The sequence below is a fragment of the Staurois parvus genome, unplaced genomic scaffold (assembly GCF_062004578.1).
Source record: "Staurois parvus isolate SC_StPar_1 unplaced genomic scaffold, SC_StPar_1.0 ptg000438l, whole genome shotgun sequence".
Classification (NCBI taxonomy): domain Eukaryota; kingdom Metazoa; phylum Chordata; class Amphibia; order Anura; family Ranidae; genus Staurois; species Staurois parvus.
This window is the reverse complement of record NW_028318234.1, coordinates 7,350,553-7,365,611: the sequence shown is the minus strand read 5'-3', so window position 1 is coordinate 7,365,611 and position 15,059 is coordinate 7,350,553. Positions and strand designations below refer to the sequence as shown.

General features: G+C 43.1%; 1 protein-coding gene across 4 annotated transcripts in view; it reads right to left on the bottom strand.

Moving 5' to 3' along the window:
- The window catches only part of CPLANE1 (ciliogenesis and planar polarity effector complex subunit 1), a 163,988-nt gene that overhangs the window by 122,550 nt on the left and 26,379 nt on the right, over window positions 1–15,059 (bottom strand). For all 4 annotated transcript variants that reach the window (XM_089687835.1, XM_089687836.1, XM_089687838.1 and 1 more), the window contains exons 9-11: window positions 13,058–13,240; window positions 6,519–6,774; window positions 5,342–5,494 (exon numbers count right to left, since the gene is read on the bottom strand). In XM_089687835.1, coding sequence (XP_089543961.1) covers window positions 5,342–5,494; window positions 6,519–6,774; window positions 13,058–13,240 — 592 coding nt within the window. The remainder of the gene's footprint in view (window positions 1–5,341; window positions 5,495–6,518; window positions 6,775–13,057; window positions 13,241–15,059) is intronic.

The window sequence follows — 15,059 nt, the reverse complement described above, 5'->3', positions numbered from 1 at the left end:
TTGAACCCCCAAACATTATATATATATATATAAAACATTTCTTAAGCAGAGGCCCTAGAGAATAAAATGATGGTAGGTGTTGAAATTTTTTATATCACACAGTATTTGTGCAGCGATTTTTCAAATGCAATTTTTGGGGGAAAAATACACTTTTTAGAACTTCAGTGTACAAAAACACACACACATGCATTGTGCAATCTCTGTTAGATATGAACACGGGACCAATGCTTGCATTAACCTTTGCGCATGAGCACGAGAAAGGGGGCGGGGTGATTTTTTTCCTAATTTAGATTTTTTTTTTTTCAATTTAGATTTTTTTTTTTTTATCACTTTTATTGTTATCACAGGTAATGTAAATAACCTGTGATAGCAATAGGCAGTGACGGGCATTCTTTTCTAAGAAATCTGGGGTCTATTAGACTCTAGATCTCTCCTCTGCCCTTAAAGCATCTGGTCACACCAAGATGTAACATTGACATTACTTACCACTGCTTGTAAAAATGATCCAGCAGCTAATCAGCCACTAAGAATGCTTTTAGATGAAAGATGACTGCCAACTGAAGAAAATGATACCAGGTAAGAGATGAATTTTGGTGAGCGGCGATGTATTGATGTGTATATAAATTGCTTTGGCCCACAATCAATTGATACAAATTTAAACACTACACCCTGTTCCAAATTATTATGCAAATTATATTTTTCTCATTTACCTAAATAATTGATGTAAATAACAGTCAGCATAATTCTCATGTTATCAACTATAAAGAGTACAATTCACATTTTATTGAAAAAACCTCCTAATGATAACAGGATTTTTGTTAAACATAAAACACTTACAATGCACTGTTCCAAATTATTACACACAGTAAGTTTCAAAACACTTTATAGGTTGTAAAGAACTGAAAATTGTCATTTGTTGTGTTTGCAGCATATTTACTGAAATCAAAAGCTATTTCAATCAAACTTTTAACAACATTTTAACTTTTTAAACATTTTATCAGGTCACGTTACATTGTAACATAGGACCCCTTGTTTGATAGCAGCTTCACAAGTCTTGCATCCATTGAACTTATGAGTTTTTGGACAGTTTCTGCTTAAATTTGTTTGCAAGATGTCAGAATAGCCTCCCAGAGCTGCTGTTTGGATGTAAACAGCCTCCCACCCGCATAGATCTTTTGCTTGAGGATGCTCCAAAGTTTCTCAATAGGATTGAGGTCAGGGGAGGATGAAGGCCACACCATGACTTTCGCTTTTATCCACATAGCAGCCATTGATGCACAGGTATTCTTTGCAGCATGAGATGGTGCATTGTCATGCATGAAGTTGATTTTATTACGGAAAGCATAGTTCTTCCTTCTGTACCAGGGAAGAAAGTGGTCAGTCATAAACTCCACATACTTTGCAGAGGTCATCTTTACACCTTCGGGGACCCTAAAGGGGCCGACCAGCTCTGTTCCCATGATTCCAGCCCAAAATATGACTCCACCACCGCCTTGCTGGCATCGCAGTCTTGTTGGAAAAGGGTGGCCGTCCACCAGCCATCCACTACTTCATCCATCTGGACCATCCAGGGTTGCACGACACTCATCAGTGAACAGGACTGTTTGAAAATTAGTCTTCATGTATTTTTCTGCCCAATGCAGCCATTTCTGCTTGTGAGCATTGGTTAGTGGTGGCCGAATAGAAGGTTTATTTATGCATGGTTGCAAGACTCTGGAGGACTCTACACCTTGATGTCCGTGGGACTCCAGAGGCACCAGCAGCTTCAAATATCTGTTTGCTGCTATGTAATGGTATTTTAGCAGCTGCTCTCTTGATCCGATGCATGGATCTTGCAGAAATCTTCCTCAATGTGCCTTTATCTGCACCAACCCGTCTGTGCTCTGAATCAGCCACAAATCTCTTAATAGTGCGATGATCACGCTTAAGTTTTCGTGAAATATCAAATGTTTTCAGACCTCGTCCAAGGCATTGAACTATTTCACTCTTTTCGGCAGCAGAGAGATCCTTTTTCTTCCCCATATTGTCTGAAAATGGTGCTCTGCTTAATAATGTGGAACACCCTCCTTTAGTAGTTTTTCCTTAAATTGGGCTCACCTGCCAATTTAATTATCACAGGTGTCCGAGATTGTTTTCAGTGATCAAAAGAGCCCTGACACACAATGCCATCCATGAGTTAAACTGAAAAACAAAACATTTAATCTTTGTGACACTTAAATAGAATTTGCATAACAATTTGGAACAGGGTGTAGTACTGGCAGCGAACAGGGCTGATTCTGCTAAGTCTAGGTTCACACCTAAGTGTTTTCTGCTGTGTTTTGCAGAAACGCAGTACAGTCCATTTATCATGATTTCCTATGGGACAGGCTCACATCTCCGTGTTTTCACCCGATGCATTTTAGGAAAGGGTCAGGGACTTTTTCAAAGACAAAACGTTGCATTATTGGCTCTATAGACTTCAATGGAGATGCTGCAGAAAAGCATGTAGTGCGTTTTTGATGCGTTTTGAGTTTTATTCTGCTCAGCCACAAGTTGGGGAAAAAAAAAAAAAAATATAAAATGCATCTGCAAAAACACACCACAAAAAGCACTGCAGAAACACATCAAACGCATAGCTGTGAACCTAGCCTAACACTGTGTTTTTGGGAAAACTATACTAAGGAGATACTAGTAAATTTCTGTTTGTGATCAATGTAGTGATCCGTACAAACACTATACTAGTAATGGCGGTGATCATGCCATAGTGTGGAGGCAATCTAACGCTAGTTGACCCTGGCTGGGAGGGGATCTAACTGACCCTAATGCTATCTGATGTCACTAGTTGCATTCTATATACAGACACTGTGCTAAAGGCAGTGGCAGGGTGACAGGGTGATCAAATGGTTAAATGTGCTCATTTAAAGTGTGCGTGTAAAATGTAGTGCTTTTATGCGGTGTGGTGTTCTCTCTTCTCTCCCTGGGCTGACAGGGGGAAGCGGGGGGTGCATGCGTGCTCACACCCGGAAATGGAAAGCGTTGTAAGGGTACATAACTTTGCCCAGAGCTGCTGTTCGCCCACACATTGCGGGTGGGCAGCAAGTAGTTACGAAAATAAAATCCTTAAAAAATTTTAAGAAAAAAATCTCTCATTACAGTATTTTCTTTTAAGCATTTTTTATTATTTTTTAAAAATACCATCATCAGAGTAGTACAATGTTACCATAGTAACATTGTACTACTTTGGGGGGGGGGGGCGAGCAGGGATTTTTTTTTCATTGCAGGAGCAATAAAGATTATTTTTCCTGCAATGCAATGCTTGCTTTGAACTGTCATGAATGGGTTAAGTTCACAACAGTTCCAAACATAGTGATTTGTGATTGGCTCCAGCTGGTCACATGGTACAGGGTGCTGTGATTGGCCCATGTGCGAGCTGTGGGCCAATCACAGCTCACCAGGAATAGAAGTAGAGTTGTTATGAATCTGATTGATTCATAACAGCTTTGCTAACATTGCATCACATGACCACCAGGTCCCGTTCAGCGGGATCTGCATTCTGCTGTGTCCACCGGGGCACCTACCTGTGTTGATACAGCCAGAGCAATGTACGAGTACAACACTTTGCCTGTGGCTGCTGAGAAGCGGATAATAATAATATGCCATGGGGACAGCATATAGAAAACAAGTATAGTGAAACTTCTTTAACCGCTTCCTGACCGCCATATAGCACAAGTACTGCTACAGGGCGGCAGGGATGCGCAAAATCATGTATATATACACGTGATTTTCATTTTCGTGCAGGGGGCGCATGCCTCCTACCCGTGCTGCTATTGGCTCCTCGGCATGTCAATCACTGGGTCCTGGCCACCGATCCTTGGCCAGGACTCGGTGATCAGCGGCGGAGGTGACAAGGGAGAGGTCTGTGTGTAAACAACACAGATCTTTCCCGTCAGCACCGACATGCTGCTTTGTATTGTTCTCACAGCAGAGCAATACAAAGCAGCATGTCTACATAGTAAAACACATACAGCACACTATGTAACACACAAGACAGAAAACAGTTAACCCTTTGTTCGCCCCAGATTTTAACAGTTTTTAAGCATATAAAAGGACAAACAGACGTCAGGCATGCATGGCATCACCCCTACAGTAGACGTGTATTGACACGAAACGCGTCTAGGAGGAGCCTTCGCACGCCTTGACGTCACGCCGCCAGGTCAGGAGGTCCGGCGGCCCACCCATGTTTCTCACTGGTCAGTGTTTAGATTCTTTTTTCAGCTGCTTTTACTGGCTACAGGCTGCAGGCATGTGTTTTGTAACTCCTATGTTTTTTACATATTGGATTTAATAAATATATTTTTTTTAAAAAATACTACACTATGAGTATTTTTACTTCTTATACCTGGCACTGAGTCCCCATAACTCAGCCCCAGCATTTTTAGGCTCTCTGTGTGGACCCAAGGAGCAGTGCGATCCAACCAGACCACATGAAACCTGTACATGCGCATTGAGATTGCGCTTTTGGTAAGCGGGCAATCTATTTATTCCTTGGATTGGATTACACCTATACTCTCTGGAAAGTTCCTCATAATTGAACTATTTACCACTTTCAATATTTCCATATTGGACAAATGTATATATTTTTAAATTGTTATTAGGACATTGTTTGTAGCGCTGCACTTTTATATATTTTTTCGAGCCGTGTACAATGACACGCTGATCGCTGGGAAATGCAATTGCTCTGACAGTGTGAGGAAAGTGCAGCCGAGAACCGGCAGTTGTCAGAGCAGGGATCGGCACCGATCATCAGTGCCCTGATGATCGGTGCCCAGCAGTGCCACCCACAAGTGCTCAGCAGTGCCGCCCACAAGTGCCCAGCAGTGCAGCCCAACAGTGCCGCCAGTCAGTACCATCCAGCAGTGCCACCAGTCAGTGCCATCAGTCAGTGCCCAGCAGTGCCGCCAGTCAGTGCCCAGCAGTGCTAGCTCATCAGTGCTGCCTCATCAAACGCACATCAGTGAAGGAGAAAAATTACCTGTTTGCAAAATTTTATAATAGAAACAAAGAAACCTTTTTTTTTTTTTTGTCTTTTTTTGTTTCTAGCGTAAAAAATAAAACACCCAGTGGTGAGTAAATACCACCAAAAGAAAGCCCCATTTGTGAGAAAAAAAATCTAAACATTTCTTAGGAGTACAATGTTGCATGACCGCGCAATTGTCATTCAAAGTGCGACAGTTCTGAAAGCTGAAAATTGGCCTGTTAAGGAAGGGGGTACAAGTGCCCGGTAGGCAAGTAGTTAAAGGTACAGCATGTATCCATTACAAAAAAAAAAAAAAAGACAAAATTAGAACACGCATTTGAATACCTGTAATATCCTCTCCATATGGCCACAGATTTCTTCCTCGTCTTGTAGAAAGCTTGGCACTGTAGAAAGCACTGATGGAGGTTTATCAGCATCTTTAGATAAAGTGGCTTTCAGAGAAGACAGGGACCTCAGCTTAATCCCATTTTTCTTTGACTGTAAAATTAAAATCACTGTAGTTTATAAAAAGTTGGGCAACTACTAAACAAAATCATTGTTTAAATAAGTTGTAGCAATACTGCAAGGTGATTAAAATAAAAATAAATTTACTGTTCCATATACAGTTATTGGTTGCTGGAAGACCAGAGGTTATTGGTTTAAAATGGGTCTGTAAGCTGTAAACCTAAAGAGAAATTCTGGGCAGCAAGTTATACCAATTGGTGAGCTACAAATTCTATCCAGTAGCTTCTCAGTTGCACTGGCTGTTTCCTTCTACATAGCGCAACATAACAAGTGTGCTTTATTTACTGCTAGAAATTCTTAATTTAGCAATGATACAGATTCAGGTAAACTTTACGATAATTTAAAGCTACCTACTGAAATGGATGGTGCTTCCCCTTTAGAGTAGTTCCCTACAGGAAGAAATAAGTTGCCATTGCTCACCTCTTAAAAAAACTGTCTATCCAGTGGTCTCTGTCTTAAATACTTTCTGCATATTCACCTAGTACAGTTAAACAGCCAATGGAGTCAGAACTCCATATCTGCAAGCAGTTAGTGGGACAAAAACAAAGTATGATTGACCTGGAGTTCAGAACAGTCAAGAACCTAGCATTATATTGAGATGAACAATAAATGTCTCTCTAATCTAATTAAAGGCAGAGACTTAGTGGTTAGCACTCCTGCTCTGCAGCACTAGGGTCCTGAATTTGAAGCCTGACCATGACTTGTTCTTCCTGGGCTACTGTGGGTTTTTCCAGGTACTCTGGTTTCCTGCCACACTCTAAAGACATGCTGGTAGATTGTCTAAATGATCCCTAATATGTGTATGTATGCATGTGAGATAGGGACCTTAGACTGTAAGCTTCGGAATAGGGACTGAATTTACAACATGCAGAGAGCTGCTAAAATGTCAGCACTAAAAAAACTGTTTGTAACAAACAAATAATAATCAAAGTAACTCTGGAAAAACATTACTGCATTTGATGAAAACATTTCTGCATTTCCATTCCACATCTCTCACCTTTCCTAACTGCAGGCTCTGTCGTACATTCTCCAGCCTCTGGGCAGAGTCTAGCAGTAAAGACTTCATAAAGTTATAAGGAGACATATTTTGTGCAAAGCGGAGAGCAGTCACCATATAACCATCAGAGACAATGAGGTAAGGCAGGCGAGGGTGACAAGTGACAGAAAACCTCTGCCTCATTAGATCATCCTGAGATGCCACAGAACCCATAGAGTCATTGGCATTATGGCTTTCCAGGAGCGGGACAGGCGGTCTGCAAAAGAGGAAATGGAAACACTAAGCAGTAGCAGGTTAAACTACATTATATTTATTGCCATTTGTTTTCTTAAGACAAAGATAGTGAAAATAATGACACTAGTAAAGCAGAAGGCATAATGGCATAGGCCACCAGTACATACCTTTTGTATTGAGTTTCTGCAGTGCATTCTGGAGTCTCAGAGCACCCCCCCCCCCCACCCCCACCTTTGTCTGCACTACCTGACTGCCAAACAGACATTCACTCTGCCCCAACCCACAATTCATGCCCTGTGCCTGAACGGCCTGGCCACAACCTTGCCAGATAGAGGGCAAGGGGATGCCCCTTTTGCAAGTGACATGCAATGTAAAGGGTACATTTTATTAATAACTGGATAGTCACTGGCTTTGCCACAGAAGGACATTAAGGAACACCCAAACATTGCCAGGTAGAGGGAAGAGGATTCACAAAATTATTATGCCCTTTGGTGGCATTAGGCACATAATATACCCAGAATAAGAAAACTGCTGCAAAAGTGACTGCAGAGCTCAATCTCAGTCTTCACTGGACTGAGATTGAGCTCTGCAGTCACTTTTGCGTTAGTTGTTTTCTTATTCTGGGTCACAATCCTGTGCAAAGTCCTTTTGTCTCTTTCGGTCAGTTGACCATGCCGACCACGCTTATGCTTATCAGACCTTTTTTTTTTTCTCTATATGCCGTCATAACCTTTTATACTGTACCTCGCAACACAACTTCGGTCACAGAGGCACCAGCTAAGTGGGTACCAACAATCTGCCCTCTTTGAAGTCCAGTAAGCTCTGACAAAACGCCATATTACTAGCAGCGCACGTGGTGAATGACGAAAGTGAGGCTTCCCACCTGTTAGCTAGGTGTCTCATCACACAGCGGAAGCAAAAAGAATGTACATCACTTCCGCTTTCCAGGCAAACCATGTTGTCACTTTAACACCTGCAAATGGTGTAGTGTTTACATATTTGGAGATGGGGAGATAGAGAGGGGGGGGGGAGAGAGGGGGGAGGGAGAGAGAGGGGGGGGAGAGAGAGGGGGGAGGGGAGAGAGAGGGGGGAGGGGAGAGAGAGGGGGAGGGGAGAGAGAGGGGGGAGGGGAGAGAGGGGGGTGGGAGAGACAGAGGGGGGAGAGGGGGGGAGAGGGGGAGGGGAGAGAGGGGGGGAGGGGGAGAGAGAGAGGGGGGGAGGGGGAGAGAGATAGGGGGATAGCGGGGGGGTGGGGGGAGAGAGGGATAGAGGGGGAGAGAGAGAGGGGGAGATAGAGGGGGGAGAGAGAGGGAGAGAGGGGCAGAGAGAGTGAGGGAGAGAGGGGGAGAAAGAGAGGGATAGAGAGGGAGAGGGAAAGGGGGAGAGAGAGGGAGAGGGAAAGGGGGAGAGAGAGGGAGAGGGAAAGGGGGAGAGAGAGGGAGAGGGAAAGGGGGAGAGAGAGGGAGAGGGAAAGGGGGAGAGAGAGGGAGAGGGAAAGGGGGAGAGAGGGGGAGAGGGAAAAGGGAGAGAGGGGGAGAGGGAGAGAGGGGGAGAGGGAAAGGGGGAGAGAGAGGGAGAGGGAAAGGGGGAGAGAGAGGGAGAGGGAAAGGGGGAGAGAGAGGGAGACGGAAAGGGGGAGAGAGGGAGAGGGAAAGGGGGAGAGAGGGAGAGGGGGCGAGGGAGAGAGGGGGGAAAGAGAGAGCGAGAAATACAAGTGACTGCTATGTAAACACTGGATTTGCCCTGGTTCTGCACAGATGACCTTTTGGTGGCCATGAACAGTTTAAAATAAATAGCTGCATAAAGCAGATTGTAAGCTCCAAGAACAGGGCCGTCCTATCCCTCTTGTATTGAACTGTATTGTCACTCTTTATATTGTAAAGTGCTGAGCAAACTGTTGGCACTATATAAATCCTGTATAATAATAATAATAATAATAATGCAAAATCTAAAGTTGTGTCATACTGTGCTGTACAAGATTCAATGACTTCATACTTACATTATAATGTAACATTATGTCATGAGGACAGAACAAGTGAGAGAAGGAAGCTAGAATGAGAAAATGAGGAAAGAAGAATAAATGAAAACAGACACAGAAAACTACACAGAAAAATATAGAAGATGGCGTTACATGGAATAAATGGATATAAGTAAAGCTGAAAATGAGATGAAAGGAAAACCTGTATTTGAAATAAAGATCATAGATGTAACATTTTCCATGGTATAGTTGTTTTACTTTGTTGCAAGCAGTCAGAATCCAGCTGTCATGTTGTAGAAGGGAGTTATTTTACACACATGCTAAGACACACATTTTGAACAAGCAAATGCAAAATCCCAAAACAAATATTTTCTAAACGTCAAGGACCTATAGAATAAAATATGAGTAGTGACAATGTATGTTGCACAGTATTATACAGTGGATATAAAAAGTCTACACACCCGTTAAAATGTCAGGTTTCTGTGATGTAAAAAAATGAGACAAAGATATATAATTTCAGAACTTTTTCCACCTTTAATGTAACCTAAAAACTGTACAACTCAGTTGAACAACAAACTGAAATCTTTTTGGTGGAGGGAAGTAAAAATAAAAAACTAAAATAATATGGTTGCATAAATGTGCACACCCTCAAACTAATACTTTGTTGAAGCATCTTTTGATTTTATTCCAGCACTCTTTTTGGGTATGAGTCTATCAGCATGGCACATCTTGACTTCTTGATCACTCTTCCTTGCAGAAACACTCCAAATCTGTCAGATTGTGAGGGCATCTCCTGCACACAGCCCTCTTCCGATCACCCCACAGATATTCGATCGGAATCAGGTCTGGGCTCTGGCTGGGCCATTCCAAAGCTTTAATCTTCTTCTGGTGAAGCCATTCCTTTGTTGATTTGGATGTATGCTTTGGGTCATTGTCATGCTGAAAGATGAAGTTCCTCTTCATGTTCAGCTTTCTAGCAGAAGCCTGAAGGTTTTGTGCCAATATTGACTGGTATTTGGAACTGTTCATTATTCCCTCTACCTTGACTAAGGCCCCAGTTCCAGCTGAAGAAAAACAGCCCCAAAGCATGCTGCTGCCACCACCATGCTTCACTGTGGGTATGGTGTTCTTTTGGTGATGTGCAGTGTTATTTTTGCACCAAACATATCTTTTGGAATTATGGCCAAAAAGTCCAACCTTGGTTTCATCAGACCAGAACACATTTTCCCACATGCTTTTGGGAGACTTCAGATGTGTTTTTGCAAAAATTAGCCAGGCTTGAATGTTTTTCTTCGTAAGAAAAGGCTTCCGTCTTGCCACTCTACCCCATAGCCCAGAGATATGAAGAATATGGGAGATTGTTGTCATATGTACCACACAGCCAGTACTTGCCGGATATTCCTGCAGTTCCTTTAACCACTTGCCTACTGGGCACTTATACCCCCTTCCTGCCCAGGCCAATTTTCAGCTTTCAGTGCTGTCGCACTTTGAATGACAATTGCGTGGTCATGCAACACTGTACCCATATGAAATTTTTATCATTTTTTTCACACAAACAGAGCTTTCTTTTGGTGGTATTTAATCGCCACTGGGTGTTTTATTTCTTGCACTTTGCACAAAAAAATAGCAAAAAATTTAAAAATAAAAAAGTTTTTTCTTTGTTTCTATTTTAACATTTGCAAACAGGTAATTTTTCTCTTTCACTGATGTGCACTGATGAGGCTGCACTGATAGGCAGCACTGATGGGCACTGATAGGCAGCACTGATGGGTGCTGATAGGTGGCACTGATAGTCGGCACCGATGTGGCACAGATAGGCAGCAGTGATGGGTGGCACTGACTGACTGCACAGACTGGTGGCACTGATGGATGGCACTGGTGTGTGGCACTGCAGGGCACTGGTGGGTGGCACTGCTTGGCACTGATGATCAGTGCCGATCTGTTTTCTGAGGAAAGTGCAGCTGATAACCGGCAACTGCATTTACCCAGTGATCTGCTGTATCATTGGACACAGCTCATCACGTGGTAAAAGGCTGCTGTGATTGGCCTTTTACCAAATCATGTGATCACGTAGATCACCAGGTGCGCGCCGCTGGGGGCGCGCGGGAGGATGTCATATGACGCCCTCCCAGAACTTGACAACCGTGCTGTAGCCGTCATTCAGCTATAGTGAGGTTGCCAAGTGGTTAATGTTGCTGTAGACCTCTTGGCAGCCTCCCAGACCAGTTTTCTTCTCGTCTTTTCATCAATTTTGGAGGGACATCCAGTTCTTGGTAATGTCACTGTTGATCCATATTTTCTGCACTTGATGATGACTGTCTTCACTGTGTTCCATGGTATATCTAATGCCTTGGAAGTTCTGTTGTACCCTTCTCCTGACTGATACCTTTTAACAATGAGATCCCTCTGATGCTTTGGAAGCTCTCGTGGACCATGGCTTTTGCTGTAGGACGCGACTAAGAAAATGTCAGGAAAGACCTACTAGAACAGCTGAACCTTATTTGGGGTTAATCAGAGGCACTTGGGGTTAATCAGAGGTGTGTACCGACTCCTATTTAACATGATTTTGAATGTGATTGCTTAATTCTGAACACAGCTACATCCCCAGTTATAAGAGGGTGTGCACACTTATGCAACCACATTGTTTTAGTTTTTTATGTTTACTTCCCCCCCTAAAAGATTTCAGTTTGTTTTGCAATTGAGTTGTACAGTTTATAAGTTGCAGTAAAGGTGGAAAAGTTCTGAAATGATTTATCTTTGTCTCATTTTTTTTTACATTACAGAAACCCGTTATTTTAACAGGGGTGTGTAGACTTTTTATAGCCACTGTACGTGCAACTGTTACCAAGTCTATATTTTCAATTAAATTCATCTCCAAATATTCTATTAAATAAAAAGTATGAGGCTGTGTAGAGTAAATAATTACCATATATGCGAAGTCTAAAATGTGCATGCACCTGCAAAGTAGCTGTCAGGGATCCGGGTATGACCAGAAATGTGTGGGAACACAGGTGTAGACAGAGCTGGAGAGGTGGAATGGTCAGGCAGGCCGTATGGGTCTGTAATGCACCGCCTGGCGGTACCTCTAGCAATCCACGGAATTGGATTCCCCAGAGTGCGGAGTCTAAGTCCCAGTCTGCTTGTTCACCAGGGCCCCTGATGGTGGGGATGGACTTGGAGCAGATGGTGGGGATGGAGCAGACAGAGACCAGGTCGCAGCCCCTGAGTACACCCACCCGTGGTAGAGGGATCCGCCAGAGGTATATTCTGGAGGAGAGCCTGACGTGAAGAGGCGGATGGGTCCGTGCAGGATGGATGGATGGATGCCTGAGCAGAAGCGTGGTCAGACAGGCCGGGTCAGTAACGGTGGGGACAGCGCGGTACAAGGCAGCTGGCACAGAATAGTCGGGTCACTCCCTGGGTCAGTAACAGGAGATCAGATCCAATGAGGGCATCCAAAGAGAAGTCAGACAGGCCAGGGATCAGGGCAGGAGAAGTCAGCAGAGGTCAGGATCAAAGCAGGGTCAGCAACAAATCAGATAGGCAGAAATGCAGGAACACAGGATACCAGGTACAGGGGCTCATGGGAAACAAACACCAAGGCACTGATTGCTGGCCTGGTCCTGCTTAAATAGACCTCCTGCAATCAGCCTCAGGAGTGAGAACCTGGCTGCTGAAAGCACCCTCTGGTAGGAGCTGGTACTGCAGCCCACAGAGCAAGTGAGCCACAGCACCACCAGTGGTGAGTTCATTCCTGACAGCAGCAACATGTTACAATGCTATAGCTGTCAACAGACAACACTTATAAAACATTTACAGCTCACTAAATCAGATTTAACCACATATTACAGACCTGGAATAATTCCTCCTACTTTCGCATGTACGTGGATACCAAATACGTGTTGTACAACCGGCATTTACATATGCACATGCATCTTAGGTACACATATGTGCATGGGTCCTTTTTAATATTTATTTTATTAGAATGTATATTAAACACTTTGTATTTATTGTTATACTTCATTTATCATTATCACATCACAAAGAAGCAGAAAAGCATCCTATGTGATAATAAACACAGTAAAAAAAAAAGAAAAAAAAAGAAAAAGGAGGACAGAGTTTATATATAGAAAACATTAAGGACAGAATTAGATTACATTATACAAATGTCATCATTGGTGGAGCTGTCTAGGGGAAGGCAGACTTATTTACTGAAGGATGAAAAAATAGATTGGTTCTTACTGCCCATACCAACCAACAGTCTACTTCCACAAGAAAACAGAATTTATACTGAAAGATAAATCAACACATTCTACGTGCAATTTACCTGTATGTGATTAAAGGATGAAGAGGGATAAACTCAGCAGGTCCAAATTCAACACTACACCCAAATGTTGTCAGAGTCAGGAGCTCACCCAATCGTGTTAATAACAGGAGGGAACCCCTCTTCAAAACACAGGCTAAAAAAAGGCTGTCAGCTGTCCATGACAAGTTCGCTACCCAGTAAGACCTGAGAAGGAAAGGAAAAAGGTTATTATAACAAGATTTAAAAATTCACAGAAAATTGTAATCAAAACTTTTCTGCTTAAGTATTGAGCTACGTGGGAAATGGTTAGAACCTCTGTTGGGTTTTTACTGCTGCACTGATCACTTTTAGGGAGAGTTTCTCCCACTTCCAATCGCAGTGACCACTATCATATATATTATTATTTTTTATGATTATTTATTAAATTATCATTTATGATTTCGTGTTTCAAGTTTTATCATACTCGGTATGTTTACTAGACTCTTGTTCGGACAGACTTCAGTGAGTTATTCCTAAAAATTACAGGCCTACAATATAAAACGCCAAATTTCCATGCAAAATAATGGTACCGCTTTCAGCACCAAAAATCTGAACTAATCAGAGCCCCAGGGAGGTTAATTAAAGAGGAGCTTTATTCCCCCTCTGTGTGTTCTTTTCAAACACTTGCCTATCGGGCACTTTTACCCCTTCCTGCCCATGCCAATTTATGACAATTGTGTGGTCATGCAACGTTGTACCCATAAGAAATTTTTATAATTTTTTTTTTAGACAAATAGAGCTTGCTTTTGGTGGTATTTAGTCACCAAAGGGGTTTTTATTTTTTGCTAAACAAACAAAAAAAGACCAAACATTTAGAAAATTAAAAAAAGGTTTTCTTAGTTTCTGTTAAAAAGTTTTGTAAATAAGTAATTTTTCTCCTTCCCTGTTGTGCACTGATAGGCTGCACTGATTGGCACTCCACTGATAGGTGCCACTGATGAGCAGCACTGACAGGCATCACTGAGGCACTGATAGCACTGAAAGCCAGCACAGATGGGCACTACTGGCCACACTGATCATCAGGGCACTGATGATTAGTGTCCTGATGATCAGCGTAGATGTCCCCCTGAGAAATGCCCCTTACCGACTCTCCTCATGCGTGGTCAGTGTGAGGAGAGGAGTGCCGATAACCAGAATTTCCTGTTCACATGTGATCAGCTGTGATTGGACACAGCTGGTCACATGTAAAAGACAGCTCTGGCTGGCCCCCTACTTGGACACATAATCAGCTGTGTCCGAAGAGGGGTGTGGTTCTGGGAGAACGTCCATGGACTCCCTCCCAGAACTAGCCGAGTGCGCTGTAGCCATCTTTTGGCTATAGCGTGGTCGGGAAGTGGTTAACGATGACTATTCCTCAATTTAAATGCTCACTTTGCCAACAGATTCAGCATTGTCCTGCTGAAATCTGATGTTCAGGTGTCACAGCCCATGTCCCAGGCCACCATCTTGGTCATCCTCAGTGATCAGGAGCTGGCAGCCTCTTCTGGATTCAAGCTCTATTTATGGTCGCTGTGTGTCCCTACTCCTGCAGCCTCCTGAAATACAATCATGGCCAAAAATATTGGCACCCCCGCATTTCTGTCAGATAATGCACCACTTCGCCCAGCAAATTGTTGCAATTACAAATGTTTAAGCATTCTCATGTCTACCCCTTCCTCCTTCTGTCCAAATCCCCAAGGCAGTTAGGAAATTTGCAGAGCAGTGTTGGCAAGTCTGCACAATTTTCAGTGAATTTCTATGCTGAGCATTTCCTCCCTCTCACATCTGAGCAGCCCATGTGTCTATAGAGCCACACATGTGAGCGTATATACAGTGGTAAATTACAGCCCACTCCATCCTTCGTCCTCCATGCCCAATAACCAGCTAAACACAATGGGGGTGGGATATTACATCTTGATTGATGGAGGCTTCACCTCCCTTTTATTCTAAGACACAGGCTGGAGGGGCATGACACAGCCTGTGACTGGCAGACATACGCCCCCAC